General features: G+C 29.2%; 1 protein-coding gene across 1 annotated transcript in view; it reads left to right on the plus strand.

The window, feature by feature from the left end:
* The window catches only part of Smp_173380 (tyrosine kinase), a gene marked incomplete at both ends in the record, with an annotated part of 72,367 nt that overhangs the window by 24,167 nt on the left and 29,403 nt on the right, over positions 1 to 18,797 (plus strand). The window contains 3 exons of the mRNA XM_018793964.1: positions 2,511 to 2,656; positions 13,713 to 13,893; positions 16,012 to 16,163. Of these exons, the coding sequence (XP_018648424.1) occupies positions 2,511 to 2,656; positions 13,713 to 13,893; positions 16,012 to 16,163 (479 nt within the window). The remainder of the gene's footprint in view (positions 1 to 2,510; positions 2,657 to 13,712; positions 13,894 to 16,011; positions 16,164 to 18,797) is intronic.

The raw sequence follows: 18,797 nt of genomic DNA on the forward strand, positions 1-18,797 counted from the left end.
AAAGCTAGGGGTTGGCAAACCAAAACGTGGCATCAGTCCTTGAAGTCACTATTTTCTGGTCTGAGCCATGTTGGTAATTGCAGACTACGTGGTTGTGATCCGCATGACGATTGTAACCAATGGTTGGAGACTCTGTGTGACATGGCTCAAAATCGATCACAATGGCATAGGTGTTTACACTTTCTGTCTTCCCTTAAACTATGAGATTACTTTATACCTTACTTTCTACGAACTAATTCTTTCTTCCTATACTGTATCCTTATATACAACTTTCTTTTATGTATTACAACCATCGAAGTAACTACTTCTATGAATTTGGTGTTCATTTTGTTGTGCTAATGAGGTGTGGCATCTTGAACCGGATACATATATGTGCCTGGTCCTACGTTGTAGCTGACTAAACGAAACATGTTTAGAGAATAGAATTGTTTCACACTATTGGTTTAATAAACTTAATATATATATATATGTTTTATGTAACAATCTTATCAAACTATCTAATCGATAATATTATAATTTATCTATTAATTTATTAATAATCTCAATATAGTCTAACAAGAAACGGATATAAAAAACTATAAATAAAAATAATTTTTCAAATATTGATTTTTTTTCTTTATTATTAATTGTACTTTGTTTATTTTTCATTGTTTAGTTTTTCTATCTCTCACTCTATTCAACCTTATCTATAGTATACTACTATATATCCACTACCTATAATATTATTATGATCATTTATCCTTTAATTTTCTTTTCCAATATTTTAATTCTTATATTTGTTATTGTTGTTATGTCTTATCATCATAACAATATAAGTTAAATAATAATGTCAAGGAAACTTTCTACTTTATTAGGTTTCATTTGATGTAAAGTCGGTTTTATGTGAATTTATCACATAATCATCTATTATTATTTGGTGTTTGTTATAACAATGACAAAACAGGCAGGCGACTCCCAAATTAATAAAAGATATCTGTTTATTGTAATCTTAGCATATATGTATATATATAGGCGTACATGCATCCACATCATTTCTGTATGCTTACTCGATCATCTAAATATTTACTAACTACTACTTATAAATTCACTTTCCCTCTATCTGTCTCCGTCTTTTTCTCTCTTTTCTTTTGCTTATCTACACCTGTCTATCCTTTCTATGGTAGAGTTATTCATATGATGATTAAGAATATTTACTGTAGTTTACTAGTTAAGGTGTAAACTCCTCTTCAACATGTCTTCTTTGTAATTATTCAAGTGGAAAATAGACAAATAATTATTATAATGAGGACAGCAAACAACAGGTTCGTATGACAAATGGCTATTAAATTCTATTCACAGACTTAAACGCATAAAAACCTACTGTGTTAATAATGTTGGATAACAAGTTGAACAAAATTCTAACTTCATTATCACAAGGGGGTTTTGTGGAGATTTCAGTAATTTTATATAGTTAAGATTATGAGTCAGTTGAAGCTCTGGCGCGAGACTGATAGGTCCTGGGTTTGAATCCCGCTAGGCGAGATCGTGGATGCGCACTGCTGAGTAGTCCCACAATAGGACAAAACGGCCGTCCAGTGCTTCCAGGTTTTCCATGGTGGTCTAGCTTCAACTGACTTATGATCTTAACTATATAAAATACTAACTTGTTTAAGTATGGTAATGGACATAGACTTTCAGTTAGCTTCCAACTAAGGAATAAAATCATTTAAATTGACGAGTATTAGTAAATTCTTGTGATCTTGCGTCGGAATTCTGATTAAAACTGTTACAAAACCAAGATTATGATTAATTTAAAATATATTCGTTTAAATCGGAACTAATAATCAAATCATATTTCATTATTGAATACGGTGTATTAAACTGTAATAAGGATGGACAATATCCAATTAATTTTCATTACACTATACTAGTTACTCCACTAAGTTTTCTCCCTAGTTTTGATGAGATGAAGATTTTGGTGAATAATGAACTCGACTATCTGTTTGGTCTATATATCATATTGTTATGAGAAGAATATGACTGGAATTAAGAGAATCCAATGGCATGTTGGTCTATCTGTTGGTTTGTCGCTTCATTAATCGGTACATTACAACTGACGGTTAATGGGACTCAATATTGTCAGTGTTAATGATTATCGACATGGATATTTATGTAAAGATTTCATAAAACTTCTCAATATCAATTTCCTAACAGAGAATAAATGAACTATATATTCACACACAGTTGATTACAGCGGACTTCTTTTCAGTAGGGGAGGAAACTAAAAATAGCCTGTATAATTTATTATGGAAGATTTTAGTAGTTAACTGATTTTAACTGTCATACTGTAACATGAAACTTACTGTCAAACTATGTAACTGACTGAGGAAATTTATTATATTTTTCCAATACTTACTTATAAATTTCGATCTAATTGGAAGATGAAATTGAGCATGAAACAAACTATAGATACATACATGTTATCACTATGATCGATTTATTTCATTTCTACTTTAAATTTATTTTGTTAGGCGTTTACCAAATACAGAATTTCGAAGTAATGGAAATTTACGTATAGCAGTTTTTGGTATTGAACACACAGGAAGTTATCATTGTCGTGCTATACATGCAGCTGGTAAATTAGACAGCAGGCCACCATTTTTAATTCAAATGACAAGTTAGTGACAATTTTATTATTTTATTTCTGTACTATTCAGATCATTTCTATGCATAAATTACTTATAATTCGTTTTTGTTTATTTAAAATGTATAGTAAGATTCTTAAAACATAGCTCACTCGATTTTTATTGTTTACTAACCACCATCAAATAACAGGGAGTTGAATAAATTTATTAGGAAGTAATAGAAACTAGAAAATTTGAAAATTGAATAACATCTTGGTTTTAAAGGTTTATGTTTGTTTGTTGTTAATATTCAACATATTAAATTTCATTAGTATCTCTTGGTACATAAATACCTGAGAAAGATTCTTCAGTGTGTTGCTCTTATCCACTACAAGTGGTTCACATTTTATTTATTGTTAGCTATGCAATAGATGATGTGTATTCTATCTTCAACCAAGCTTACTTGGTGAAAAACGCTCTTGAGTTTAAAACACTGGATACTGTGTTAAAATCTCGGTGATAACATCAACTCTATGTTACTTGACTAGTCTTAAATAAAATGGAATATTTATCTGGTATTAGACGGTTCATGAAATGATATTCAGTGAATTGCAAGTACTTTTTTCGATTTTGCATGAAAAATATTATAGTAGTAAAAGTATTATGTTGTATTATAGTTTTCTATTGCCTTATGAAATTAATGATGAGTACAATTTGCAACAGAGATTTTATTGAAATGTTTTACCTTCTGTTATACAAATAGAGAGCTCTAAAAGAATCGAATTCCATGATAAATGAAACATGAATAGACATTGACAGAGATTATACATTTAACTGATAAGATCAAGAAAAAAATTTGTTGAACATTACATTTCTAACACTGTTACAACCAACTTTCATACCTGTCTTCATAGTTATAAAAAGCTTATCAACAATATCCATCATAGTAACTAATGAAATTTTATTCAATGAGATGTTTTGTTTTAACTATTTAAAATATGTAAAAATTTAATTCATTTATCATTTTCATTTAGTAACTGAGTTTATCCATTACCATTGTTCATATCATAAAGAGTACTTTTTTTTACAGTTTTGTATATGCATAATTAGTATACGGGTGTAGTTGAATATACATATAATATTGACGTAATCAATCATAAAATATTGATTATATATTATACAATTTACTTATAACAAAATTAAATTTAAATTGAAAAGACATTTAAATCAAGTCACTAATTTCAATCAATATCTATGGATGAAAAAAAATTTAGTTTGATTAAAAACATGAATGAGGTTTTTGATGGAGTTTCGTTCTCTGAGCTGGTTGGTTTGGTCGTGGAGCTTTCATCATTCTTCTGAACGACATCATCAGCACAAACTTCGGGTAGAAGTGAAGTGTTTGAATTTCTCCACATGTGATTCACAGCTTGTCTTGTGCACCTCGATGTTTATTGGTTTTTGTTAACCTTAAGGTCAACAAGATGATGTTGTTCAGAAGGACGATGAAAGCTCCACGACAAAACCATCCAGCTCAGAGAAAACGAACTCCATCAAAATCATCCACTTGAGCTACAAATCTTCACTATCTGAACGAGGTCAAACGTTGAAGTACATAAAATAATGTTAACACTAAAAACCAAAAAATAATTATAAATGAATGATAAAATGAATTTTTGAGTCACTTTGACAGAAATTGCTCTAAACATTTATGCTTTCAATCATAGTTTATAAGTAAAAAATGTAACCTAGTAAACAATAATTTTGTACTTTCAACTCTTAATGATTTTGTGTAACAGGTGCTACGTTTTGATCTGAAAGCATTTAGCTTTGTCCAGTTCACTTTTATAGTTGTCAAGATAGTTCAGGAAATGCAAGTGCTGTCTAGGTATCAATAACACATTTTATAATCCCCTTAGTCAATGAAAGTTTATAAACTCATCAACTGATATATTATTTATACTTTGTATTTAACCTGACTACAACTTACTCTACAATTTCAACTTACGTTGCCAATAATTCTACAACAAATACAACCAAGTGTTTTCTATCTACGTTAATCGTTGTATTTTTATAGACATTTATTTGCGTATATAAAATAATACGGATGAAACTTCTGCATAGTATACACGCCCTTTACACATATGCGGCAGATATGTCACAGATGACTTCATACATTTTTTTTCCTGTGAGGCAATTTCACTTACAAATGTAAGAAAAAGGATGAAAGAATATAAAAACAATAAATTCACGTTATTATTTAGTTTAGTGACTATGTCACATTGTTTGAACTAATAGAAATCTATAGTCACATCTGATCACACAATGGAAGTGTACTTACCATCTGCCAATCGATATTTATATATCCGTTTAGTCAATTATTCCATTAAAAACGTGAACATACCAATAATACTATTATCTAATGTGTTAGAAAATGAACAATCAAATTTTCGTTTACCTCTATGACATATTGATTAGAAAACATTTATTTCAACCTGACTAACAATATAGGCAAACCTACCAGTTGATATTGAATTATACTAAACCCACTCTTTCATCTTTTTTAAATCGGCTACTTTCAAAATTATCAAATTTCACTTAATCTACTTTCCATTCTGTTGTTGATTCAGTAGATAACAAGTAGATAGATGTACTACAATGTAATCATAAAGTCAGATATTGTTTTTTTTTCTGATCGGTGTGATAAATTACTAAAGTGAATAGTCATACTAAAAAATTGTATTTAAATCTTTATTGACACAGTGCTTGTTTCAATTTGTTTAAAATGACTGTATTTTTTGAAAGGCGCCATGTATAATATTTTTTATTGGATCTAAATAACATTGGAACAATGTTTCTTTCTGGTACATTGATATAATTGAAATTCAGTCGTTGCTAAAATACATTCGATTGTCCCCAACTAGTGTTGTGTTCACTACAGATGTACTACAATGTAATCATAATGTCAGATATTGTTTTTTTTTTCTGATCGGTGTGATAAATTACTAAAGTGAATAGTCATACTAAAAAATTGTATTTAAATCTTTATTGACACAGTGCTTGTTTCAATTTGTTTAAAATGACTGTATTTTTTGAAAGGCGCCATGTATACTATTTTTTATTGGATCTAAATAACATTGGAACAATCTTTCTTTCTGGTACATTGATATAGTTGAAATTCAGTCGTTCGTTCATCATCTAATTCATCTTCCATTCTTGTTTAGATGAACACAATTCAGTTATCTATTATTATTATTAATAACATTATTTTTACTTTCAACTTAATTTATTGACAGTTACTAGAACTGTCCTAAACAGAAATCAATAAATTGTCACATCATCTACCCTACTTATTACTTGGAAGTCATAAAACATGTAGTTTCCATATGAACAGTAAAAATTAGTAATTCAACTTCATGTTAATCCAGATGATTATGTTTGGAATTTTACAGTTAAAATTTGGTTTATTCAACCTTCAGTGTGTAAAAGTTTGTTTGAATGACCATAAGTCAACGTAAAATATATCATCATCTGTTCCAAGTGTAAATAAGATCACTTCTAATGGATTTCATGTTGTACACATTCAGCTTTTCTTCATTAGCATTAGTAGAAGGTAAATTATGTAAAATATGGTTTATCACTAACGTATTTAATAGTTTTGTACAATTATCACCAGCAAATACTGTATGAAGTGAAAGAAATTCAGTTCACATACTCTATAAACTCGTTAACAATATGCTTTCTGAAATAGGATGCTATCACAGATTGAATCACTGATGATGAATGTACCACTGAACAGTTATTTTATCTTAGTTTAGTACTCCACACCATTGTTCTCCTATGGAATCTACAAGAGTTCAAACCTTAAACATTTATGTTTAGAAATTGCCTAGTTAAAATCAAGTGACTTTGTTTACAAAAAAGGATGGTTCATTTCCAAAAAATGAATGAAAACGAAATGAATTAAATCTTCGTCATCACCCCACAATATTTTTATTCGTACTTTACGAAAAATATATTCACAAGAAACTGAGACATGTAAATAATAAATGGTGAAGCCTAAAGTTAAAACTCAGCATTTTCACGATTACTTTTTATTAACAAAGTTTATTATGAAATCACCAAACTCATTATTGACATATTTCAAGAGTATTTCACAAGTATCACTGAATCATATCGACTAGACTAATGTAGTATTGACGATACTACAGTAACTGACCGGTGCGAAACGAATTAGTTTCAAAACTGTCTTGGTCTACGGTACATGAAATTAAATAAATTCTACATGTTTCAATTCACATGCGATCTGGATTCAGTCATAAACGTAGTTATTACATCCTTTAGGTGTTGAATGAGAAACCTTGTTCTTATTGTTTCGAATAAAACTTGATTTATTTAATCAGCTAACCTCTTTTGTTAGTTCATTTGGACTGTCATAAAGTGTCGCTGTTTATTTTTTAATAAGTAAGTTTTATATTTGAGGGTGGTAGTGTTTCTTAGATTTCAAGTTTAATCTATCCTTTTAATCCATTGACTTCGAAAGTCTTAAAACTCACTTTTGATCAAATTGATTGTTTTCTGCGTAGATTTAGTGTTAATCTAATACAATGTAGTCTAGAATAGCCATAACCAGTGATCATCAGAAGAAATTATAACTGATGAATACATGTATGTTTTTCTCATGTCTGTTGCATTATTCACATGTATTTCATTGAGTTGTCTTCCTAACGATGTTATTCTGTACTACATAACTGAAGTTGTAGTTCAATATGATCTTTGCTTAGAAAAATGACACTTTCCTACAAAGGCATTAATTGTCGGGATATCCACAACATAACATGACATAAAATGTGGACTCAGTTGATTAAATGACTCAGCTTAGCAACGTCATAGGAATTACTCATCAGTGTCACAATATGACAATAAATCCCACTGAGATAATAATAGTCCAATCGTTTTTAGGGTGTATGGTACGATTGGGTAATCACCAGATGACAAATTTCCATGCATATCAACCGTTAATTTACTTGACAACATTAATTTTTTATTTGATTCCCATCAACCTGCTGACTAATAACAACTATTTTTTTCATAGATTAGGTTGACGCTAGACATTTACATTTTTCTAATGTTGATTGGCTTCTGTTTTTGTTTTATTTTCATTGCTTGTGGTTTTCAGTTGATACCTCAACGTCATCCTAGAAATCCGATTCTATACACAAACAAAGCTTTACATCATATGAGTAATCTAAAAGCACTAGCTCAAAGTCTATTGATAAAAATGTCTGGTAGGATACTAGAAGATTTTCAAGTGACAATTTGATTTAAATAATACAACTGACGAGGAAATGAAATAGTTGTATAAAATTTATATTTTATTGAATTACATCACCAGGAGATTATGCTTTACAAATGAGATAAGAACTCTAGAAACACTAAATCGATTCTGAACTTTCCTCCTCTTTACTAGGCAGAATGTATCACATCAAATATTTCTGTCTGATACATTACAAGTCAGTTTAATAACATTCAACATATAAAAATATAAGTACCTAGTAACAGAGTTACATGATAACTATTAGTTTCTCTCTCCTAGTTCATTGGTAATCCAAAACAAAAGTTCGTATTTAAGTCAAAAATTTCCAAGGCCGACTTACGCATCCGTTAACTACTCAAATGTATATAGCATAATAAGTACTCAAAACATTTTTAGTTCCCAGATAGCTGTTATGTATAATAAATATTTCTAATTTTTTCACCAGAATCCCAACAATATATATATATATATATATATATTATACGCTTTTCTCTTTTAAAGGAGTATTTAAGTAAGTATTTACCCTAGCAGTGACCATTATTCCTTCACTATGTAAGCGATGCATAACCCAATTAAATTATTTATTGGGAGGCCATTAGATAGTCTATAGAGATTTATTTACTGACCTTGCTATCATTGTGAAGTCGATTTAAATCACTTATCATCGTCAGTTGGAAAATTATTGGGAACTAGAAATCATTGGATGGATCCAAATAACTCTGCCCTAATAAAAGTAGGTTCCGGTCCATGTAACTATAGTCAGGATAAAATCTGTAGGTATTAATGAGATTTCTTGGCTGCTGAAGTCTAATGATGTAAACAGTGAGGTAGTGGTCACCTATGATATTCGACGATGGCCACGAAACACCAAGAATTGAGTGAAATAAGTGAACTGATGCACCTTAATGTATGAAAGTGAGTATTTCCTACACTCAACTTAACGTCATTTATTTCCTAGAATGTTTAGGGACACTTTAGCCTAAAACAATCAGAAATTATGCAAGAAATGAAATTCTAGGTAAATTACATGTACAAGAATGATACAGTAGTAAAAATTGACTTTTATAGATTATATAAGGAATTAGTTTGTGGTATAACAACGTCACTTTCACTAAAATGTTGAGTGAGATACAAGTGTTAGAACTAAGCAATGAGCATGCGCCAGAGATTAAAATAACATTGATCAATAATTTCAAATAAATTGAACATTGGGTCAAAAGATATTAATGTGTAAATTTTTTGTGATATCACAATTAGTTTCATTTACGCTGAAGAGGTGACTTACAATAAGTCACGAAACATATATATATATATATATTGTATTATCCAAAACTGTTTAAGTTATCTTTAGACTTAGTGTTTAATTCTCTTCCATCATGAATGAATCAGGGAGTAATTGTTTTCATTAACTGTTTCTTCCTCAATTCTAAAACTATTCAATCAAACCAGAACTTGATATTTTTTAAAATTCAATTTTAATTGAGAGAGTTACTGTTCAAACATTGATGCACAGTTTTATATGATTGTAACAGTCTAAATTAAAAATAGATTAAAATATTGAAACCATTCTGAGTGTTTTTTTAATTTAAAAAAAAAGCAAAATCAGTGGTTCATAAGATTAAAAAAATTGTGTAGTTTAGTCAAACCAACGTTTATATATTTTTGATATTTAGACCTTCTAAATTGTCCTACAAAAAAGAATAAAAGGATGGAATTGTTGTAAAAATCAATTTACAGCTTGTGAATAGAATAGGATTTTTAGTTTCATAGTCTATTATTATTATTATGTCACACGTGTTATCAGTAATCATAAAAAGGCAGAGAATAATTGAAACCTCAATACGCAATGGTAATTGAGAACTTCACATCAAGAGAGTACACGGAGTGGAAGCCACGGGTCTTTTATATTAGAAAATTAAAATTCACGGGGGTATGTACAAAAGGTAAAACTAGTTTATAAAATAGTCCTATGAATCATCTTGTAAGTTCCATGTATGCAGGGCTTGCTCTTCTTCTTTCAAAGAGTTTATCCTTGTTCGCCCTGTAATAGAAAGAAAACAGAATCTGTTAACAAAACCATACATGGTGATTTTAACTCTCTTACAAATATAATTGTTATTTTACCCGCCTTTATGATGTATACATTTATTAAAACTACAATCAATATTACATTTATAAATGTAGACTTTATCTTATTGTTAGAATTTTAATACACTTTGTAATTTTCATCACTTTCAGTTATCAGTAAATAAAATCTATGAAATTACTTAGTTTTTATTTATGAAAAGTTTGCTGAAAAAGGAAAAAGAACGAACAAACACTTACCCACTGAATTGATCATTGAACTTGAATATTTATTATTAAAAAAATTAATATCCATATTACTTTTGAAAAGAATTGGATTTCAATAATGAAATTTTTACTGGACTTTTTTTATAAAATGATAATAAATAAAGCATTGATCTTGTTACTATGTTCATATAGACTAGAAAATGAAATTGATTTCTTTTGGGATATGTAAAGAAACATGAGATCCCATTCTCAATAGGTATCATATTCATTCAACGTATATGTTCATAACAATTCATTGTGAATTCCATGTTTATATTTCCACTATTTTTAATTAGGTATGATATACATTGACTCATCACTAAATGTTACTGGAATATATGTGTACATCAGTCATCAGTTTATGTTCTCTCTCTATCTCTTGTCATGTAAATCTCGGTTCCTTATTCCATGTTCAGTTATTATCGTTTCATTTACATATCTTTCGAGCTAGTATACAAACTAAAAACTTGTCTCTTGTAAATGATGGTAGCCAAGTACAATTTATTTCGAACTATTTAAGATAGCTCAAATTATTTGTATTATCTGTATGTTGTTAAAAGTTTTGATAGACAATAACTTAACAATAGAGTTAAAATTTTCAATTTTATTATCCTTGTTAATATTTTCTAACATTATTGACGAATGAAATACGTTGACATCTTTTTTCATCTAAAGTATTCTGTGAGGTATTACAATTTCCCTATTGAATTATATGATAAGATGAATTCATCATGAAACTAATTATTTAATGTCAAGTTTGTTAAATTATTGACATATTAAAATGTAATTGTGTATGACTCAGTGAATGCTTTCGTATCCTGATGTACGAAATAAATTTTGTCTTTTCCTTATTCTGCATACACATTGTCATTGTAGTATTTTGATTTTATTGATCAGTGGATACGTTTTCGAAATTATACGAAAGACATTTTTATCGTGAACCAGTAAACCACTGAGAATAAAAACCCTCTGAAAAACCTTTGTATTAACTTGAAACACCTTAAAACAAAGAACCCGTCCTTTAAACTTTCCCATCTCACCATGAAAGTGATGCTTTCAAACCACAGAACTCAATGTTAATCCTTATTAAGTTCAGTCAATTTTTGATGTATTGCTTTTTATGATTCTTCAATGTAAACTGGCCAGCTACTTTTGTACCACTGATTTGTCCAATCTTACATGCCAATGCGCCTCAGTATAACTTTAAAACATCTAATTCAACGACATTTGATTTTCAGTAATTTTCTAAATCATATTAATTTGAAATGAAAGTGGATTTTAACCATATTTTTTTTACCCTATTCATTCAAATTATGTATTTGTATTTTTATTTAGACTTATACTTAAGAATCTATAATGAATTCATTGACTGTCCAGTATCTTAATTATCTCATTTCAATCTCTTATTTGTTCTTTTTAAATATGTGATGTTTGAATGCCTTCGTGCATCAATTCAGTAGTTATTTATGTAATAATAGTCATAATAATAATAATAAGTGAATTTGTTTTATTATTTTACTTTCTATAACATCAATCTGAACAAGTAAGTAGTCTTTTCGAAAATAACAAATCCTTTCACTTTTCTTTAAAACAATTAAACATAAAATTTTCTGAAAAAATTTTTTTATCAAAGAAAAAATTCTATGAATCAATATTGAAAGTTGCGTATACGAATTGAATTATTATTATTTCTTAACTACTTACTATTTCTGTTACTAATAAGAATAATATTATTAAAAACATGATAGGTAGGTCCTGGATTCAAATCTCGCGAGGCAGGATCGTGGATGCGCATTGCTAAGGAGTCCCACAATGGAACAAAACGGCCATCCAGTGCTTCCAGGTTTTCCATGGTGGTTTAGCTTCGATCGACTCATGGATTCAACTATAGAAATTACTATAACATCCTTAAAACCCCTTCTGATATTAAATTGTTTTTTGTTAGCTTCAATTTTTCTGAGGCAAATATTTTAGTGTCAAACTATACATCCTGATCCATACTCTCCTGTAACATTTACTTGAAAAAGATAAGTAGGTTAAATCGATCAGTCGAAAATTCATACAATCCATTTCATTATTATTAGAAAGTAAAAGTTCTAAAAATCTGTACAGTATATCACCTAACAAAAAGCTTAACTTTCGGATTTGTGAAGATAATCAAAATTTAAACAATACACTGAACATTAATTAGGAATAATATATTTGTGAAATCTCAGCGAATGAATTTGTAGTAAATCCAACGTTTCGCCTGGCAATCTGGTCCAAACTTTTTCGGCGCTCAAATACTGTGAAACTATTCGCTCTAATACACTAAACAGATTCAAACAAAAGGCAACCGTTTTGCATTTTGCTGGTTGCTATCTTGACTACGGTTACATTGAAAAACTTTTTCAGTCACCATACATCTATTCCAAGAGTATACTAGATAACTTTTAATTCGAACATAGTTGATCTGATTAGTCACTTCTTTCTCACTTCAGTTGTTAGTTTTCCCATCATTAAAAATTGGATGCCAACAAACTATTAAAGTAGAACAAAAAAAAATTCATTCCATGAATTATTTTCTATACTTTCATCAATAACTCATTGATGATGAAAAAACAAAAAAAGGAAAAAAAAGTTGGTAAAATGTTTCTTTTTTCCGTTTTTTGTTCATCCTCTATTCGTGGTGTATTTTGTAATTCACCCTAAAAATAAACAAACAAGCAAACAACTAGCAACATTGGTAAACTTAGTCCTATACTATTGAAAAGCTAGTACACACTACTAATACATACATATGCATGCTTAGATGGAATAAATTTGGTTTGTTAAAATTTATACAAAAAGAGAATATTTGAGGCATACTAACCTTTTTTTCTAATTGTTCGCATTTGTCATAAACATTATCTATTTCTTTTAATAAACAAAACTTAAATAAGGTTAGAATTATTCAAATAAATTGTACAAAAACAAACAAATGTCAACTGTTCAACAATTCAATCTTTCATTTTTATCAATTGGAGAATAAAATAACCTTTTTTTATTTTTTTGTTTATTTTGAAACATACAGCTGAAAAAAACGGCGGGAAAAATGTTTCCGCTGAGTTTTAGTTAAAATTCATTGATATGTAGTATTTATGTACCGTCAACTAAACGGTACTTCATTATTATTAATGGAAGATAATAGTATTCAATTAATTAAATATATATGCTTCATTTGTTTGCGCGCTCGCTTGAGCGCGAGTGATTCACTCGTCAACGTTATTGAGTTATTTAAATAATTTCGTTACAAATATTTTAGTTTGACTGACTTAAAGTTAGTCGTATCACTAGTTTGTTCAATGTGTGTTATTTACTAGCCTGTTTGACTTACATATTCTATATCAGATTTGATCAATAAGCTATTTGTCGATTGTAGTTGAATGAAATTTCCCCATATATTTATATGATTTATTCTAATCCTTTTATCTTTTTATTAGATGACGATCCTCCAAAATTAATTATGGATTTGGTGAATCATGAATTTTCAAAATTTGTTATGCGTGGCCGTTCAGTTGAATTGGAATGTCCTCAACCAGGTGTACAAAAGTCAGCAGATACTATAACTCCGATTACAGTATGGGGATTAATGCCACGTTTAGGAGAACAACAACAACCTGTGTAAGATATTGATATGGAATTTAGCTTTGTTTACTTTCTACTACAATTTATAAGTAATAAAATAAGTTCGACAGTCAAGTAACAAATGACAATTTTTTGGTATACTGGTTCAGGTAGATCCATTTACGATGGAAGGATTCCGGTTTAATTTTTAAACCTAAACAGTGAATTTATGACTTTAGTGTTTAGGTGTTAGATGATTGAAGGTCGTCAACAGGAAATTCTGGTTCGTTTCATGCTACTTGGCACTCACCAAAAAATGTACTTGTAATATTTATTAATGAAATTCCATCAGCACTAAAATTACTAGACAAACATAACATTATTCGCTACTCAGTGATCAGTCAGTTGTAGCGTTAATTTTTATAAAGCCTAGGAAAACAACTTATCTACCATCCGTAATCATGTTCAGTTTAACTTTTGTATGAATTGATGGCATATAATAATGAGAAAAATTAAGATGATTTTATACAATTTCACATTACTGGATAAGAATTAACAAACAGTTTACTTATATGCCAAGGATACTGACGTTATCTATTTGAACAGACATCAAAGTTAACATTATTCTTCTATTTTATGCTTTAAGGTCTGATGATTTATTCACACACAGGATAGTTTTTTTATCTAAAGAATATAGGGATACGGAGGAAATGTCTTTATAGATTCTGTATTTCCCTTTAAACAATATAAATGATGACCATTACTGATTACTAGATTTTATGTACCAGTCAGTTCTAATTTAATTTCTTTTACTGTTAAAATATTCGTTAATTCTAATCATCAGTGAAAGGCTAACAGAATATTTTTCTTTGTACTTTCGAATTTTATTGTGTTATGATGAGTTTCGAAATGTTGTTTATAAATTAAAAATACCATTGCAAGTTATTTTAGATGTTGCCAAACTCAACGTTTAGTGAAACGTTTCAGCATTTTCATTGCCACGATTGTAAGAGATTTCAGACAAATTTATTTCATTTAATCATAGATTTATTTACTCACCTTTGAATTGCATTTAATACGATAGAAGTTCAATGATTATCTTCAGCTATTTAGATTACATAGAACTACACATTAATTGTAATTAGAAAGTTAAAAAAAAGCTCAGTCTAGGTTTACCTATTTGAAATGATGCGAGTTAATATAAATGTATCTGCCTGTTTTATCCCTTGAATATCTTGACTTCTACTACTGTTTAATATGTATTTTTTGGTCCGAAATCGTATTTACATTATCATGTTCATTTTAGGACTTTTTTGTACGTTGCTGAATTTTGTAGTTTTACATCATTTAGTGACTTTAGGTAAACAACCATTAAAAATTAATAACGACTGTATGGTCGCTTTATCCTGGTAAGCAATTTTTTCAGTAATAGAATGAAACAGCTAATCAGTACTTACTGAGTTTCACTCGTTATCCAGCTAAAGTCAGGTCATAATGTAAAGCTTAAAAAATCCTATATTTACATATCATTTCTAGTAAAATAAATCTTTATTTTACCCTTCATCTTAGAAGTTTTCTCTCACCGTGATAATGTGTATAATGTGCTAGTTTGAACTGATGCACATCTATCCTAGATCCTGTATTGTTTCTAATAGATTATAAGACCTAGATCTCGTTATTACAGTATAAATAAAACTAAAATAAATCTAATAAGCAAGCATAATTATTTTTAATATTCACAGATATAAAGTTATATATCTGGAATTTTACAAAAAATTGTGCGAAAAAAACAAGCAACATTTATGTGTTTCAACAAGATGGATTAGTATCAGAATGGGAATTTGTGGATATTGTAGTAATTTTAATACTTGAATGCATGAGTGGACCTAAGCTAGGCCACCTCTGAAAACCTAGAAGCACTGGATGACTGTTTTGTCCCAGCATGGGACTCCTCAGCAATACACATCCACTATCCTGCATGCGAGACGAAAACCCAGGACCTTCGATCTCGTGCGCGAATGCCTAACCGTGACAAAGAAAACAATCAATATTTATGCATTATAACAAAATGAATTGAAATATACATGATATTTAAATTTTAAGATTGAGTTCCTTTTTCTCAATAAAAAAGAAACTTTTTTCAAAAAAAATCTATTTCTTCACTTTGAATTTCAGTTCAACTTTAAGAGACATTCAATTTGCAGATCAAGATACAAAATTAGTTATCAATAATTTTGACATACATCATGTGAGCTTTTACACATGTGAAATTAGTTGGCCCGGTTCACCAGATCGATATATTTTTCTTTTTCAAGTTGAACTAGCTGGTGAGTTTTTGAAAAAAAGAAATTAATAATTTGCTTAATAATATTGTTAATTTTATTCCTTTAATTCCAAAAGTAATGATTTTTAGATGTTCGTTGCCTGTTTAATAAACAAGGGAACGGAAACACGGAAAAACCTCTTAGGTATTTCACTAAATGTTGATAACACACAATAGACATAAAACGTTTCCTTTTAAAATAAATTAAATGTTTCAGTGAAAGCTGTGTAGATTACAAGGATGGTCTAAGTCGAGTACTATCATGTTGATATAAACAGAAAACGTAAAGCTACTTTTGTGCTTTTTGATTCCCCAATCACTGTCCAAATGATCTGAATATTGAAAAATAGTCTATGAACGTTATTGTGGTAGAACACTTGATGTTAGAAAAATAATGGACCATGAAGCAGCTGAATAGCCTGACTTGTATGGACGTCCGATTGGACTGGTGTATTGACAGGAATAAGTAGTATAATAAAGTGAATCAGATAAACGTATCATAAAATCAAAAATGAATATTTTTATGACCATATTTCGTCTATATTATGCATTGGACAGAAGTAATAGACATACAAAGAAATTCATCCCAATGTCTTGGGAATTCGCCAAAACGTCAATGTGATCTATTCGATCAATTTTTTTTACTCATCTAATCTTCATTTGATATATGGATAATAATCAAAATAATTAATTAATGGATGATTTGAATAAAAAGAGCTGAGAATAAACATCCGAGTATGACCCGAAAATTCGCTATTATATATATATATATATACCGAATAAAAAATAAATTATTTACATTGAATTCTCGGGTTACTATAATACTGGAAAAAGGTTTTGATTACTAGCATATATCAAATAAAAAACTATTGAAAACTGAAATCAATTAGATGGATGTTTTGTTTTTATTTGAAAATGTTCAGTAGTACACACTACTAATAATAATATCAAACACTGGATCTAATTGCAAGGTCTATCGAAAAGGAATATGGAATCAATTAAAAACTAAGTTTACAGTTGCCTACTAGTTACAACGAGTATGAATCTTGGCATATTATGAGTTTGTTGAAGTTAAAATTGTAGATTGTAGGATGTTTAGTGAGCGTAGCTCTTATGTTTGAAACTAGATTAAGACAACACTTGCCAGTTTTCGATTTCTTTCCAGATTATATCCCCTTATGATAATAGTGGAGCTGTAATTTGAGGAACAAATTATTTAAATTTAAACAACATGATTGTGAGTTCAAAATACGCATCACTTACCACGTCGTTCATGTCAATCAGTTATAAGTAACACAGAGCCTAGCTTAAATTTGGAACAGTCCAATTCACCACACCATATTTCAGCACAAAGGAATTATATTATTAAGATAATTGCCAAAAGAATAGTAAAAAAGAATACGTATAGAGATAATTCAAAAGAAATTCTGATATGAACATTCAGATGGTTTTAGTGGTCAAACTCGAGAACTATTTACTTAGTTAAACAGAGAGCTAAAAACGTTTTTTTAAATTTATCATATAAAGTTACCATAAAATTTATATAAAACTTTAATATAACCACCTAAGTAGATATTGTTTAGTTATTTTTTGAATCAACATCATGTGGCTTGTGTTAAATATTGCATAGTTATTACATATTTCTCAGTGGAATTCAGTGTATTTTACTTTAATTACTCACATGATACTGTCTTTAACAATAATAATAATAATGTTTAATTTGGTGCAATTTTTATTGCAATTCATTATTAGTCAACCATAAATTGAGAGAAAATACATTGAAGTCAAATTATATGGATGACTTACGTTTTCACTAAACCTATTATGTAACATGCATTCAAGTCATTGTACATTAATATGCTTATGTAACTCTTTATTGAAAGTTGAATATTCTATGCATCAGTCATAAGATGATTTAGAAATGTTTACATATTCACTGTTGAAAATTCAGCAGTAAAAAAGCCAATTTTTTTAGATTTTCATATGTATCTGTTATTGGATCTAGGTCTGTGGTGAAATAGTAACTATGCACATCTAAGAGTATGATATTTAGACAAAATAGCTGATTCTTGCTTATTAGTTTTATATTGGTTATCTAGTCCTGGATGTGAAGCTTCAAATTCAACAGTTGCACACCACACCATGTTTAAACAACTAATGATTACCGGTTAGATATTTATCCTTGATGAATATTCATTTAATTTAAAGGAACCTGAATAACTATATATATATATATATATATATATATATATATATATATAAGAAAAAATGCAAAAAAAAACTTGAAACAACGTCACTAAATTTAATGTAAATAATCAGAAGGGGGGTTTTGTGGAGATTTTAGTAATTTTATACAGCTGAGATCATGAATCATTAGGGGACTTCTGATAAACTCATTCCGGATATCACGCATCGTCGCCACTAACTCACAACTAACAACCCAATACAAAACATACCAAATATAACCAGTCCACAAACTACGCCAACGTATATGAAAATGTTTTTCGACTGCAGAGTAGATCAACGAACTCTTAGACTGCATACTGCATCGCAATACCATTGTCTTAAAATAAAGCAATGAGGGAAGCACTACACTTCGTCTGCTGCATATACCAAACAAATGATATTAATTATTAGG

Source organism: Schistosoma mansoni, chromosome 1, assembly GCF_000237925.1.
Source record: "Schistosoma mansoni strain Puerto Rico chromosome 1, complete genome".
Lineage (NCBI taxonomy): Eukaryota > Metazoa > Platyhelminthes > Trematoda > Strigeidida > Schistosomatidae > Schistosoma > Schistosoma mansoni.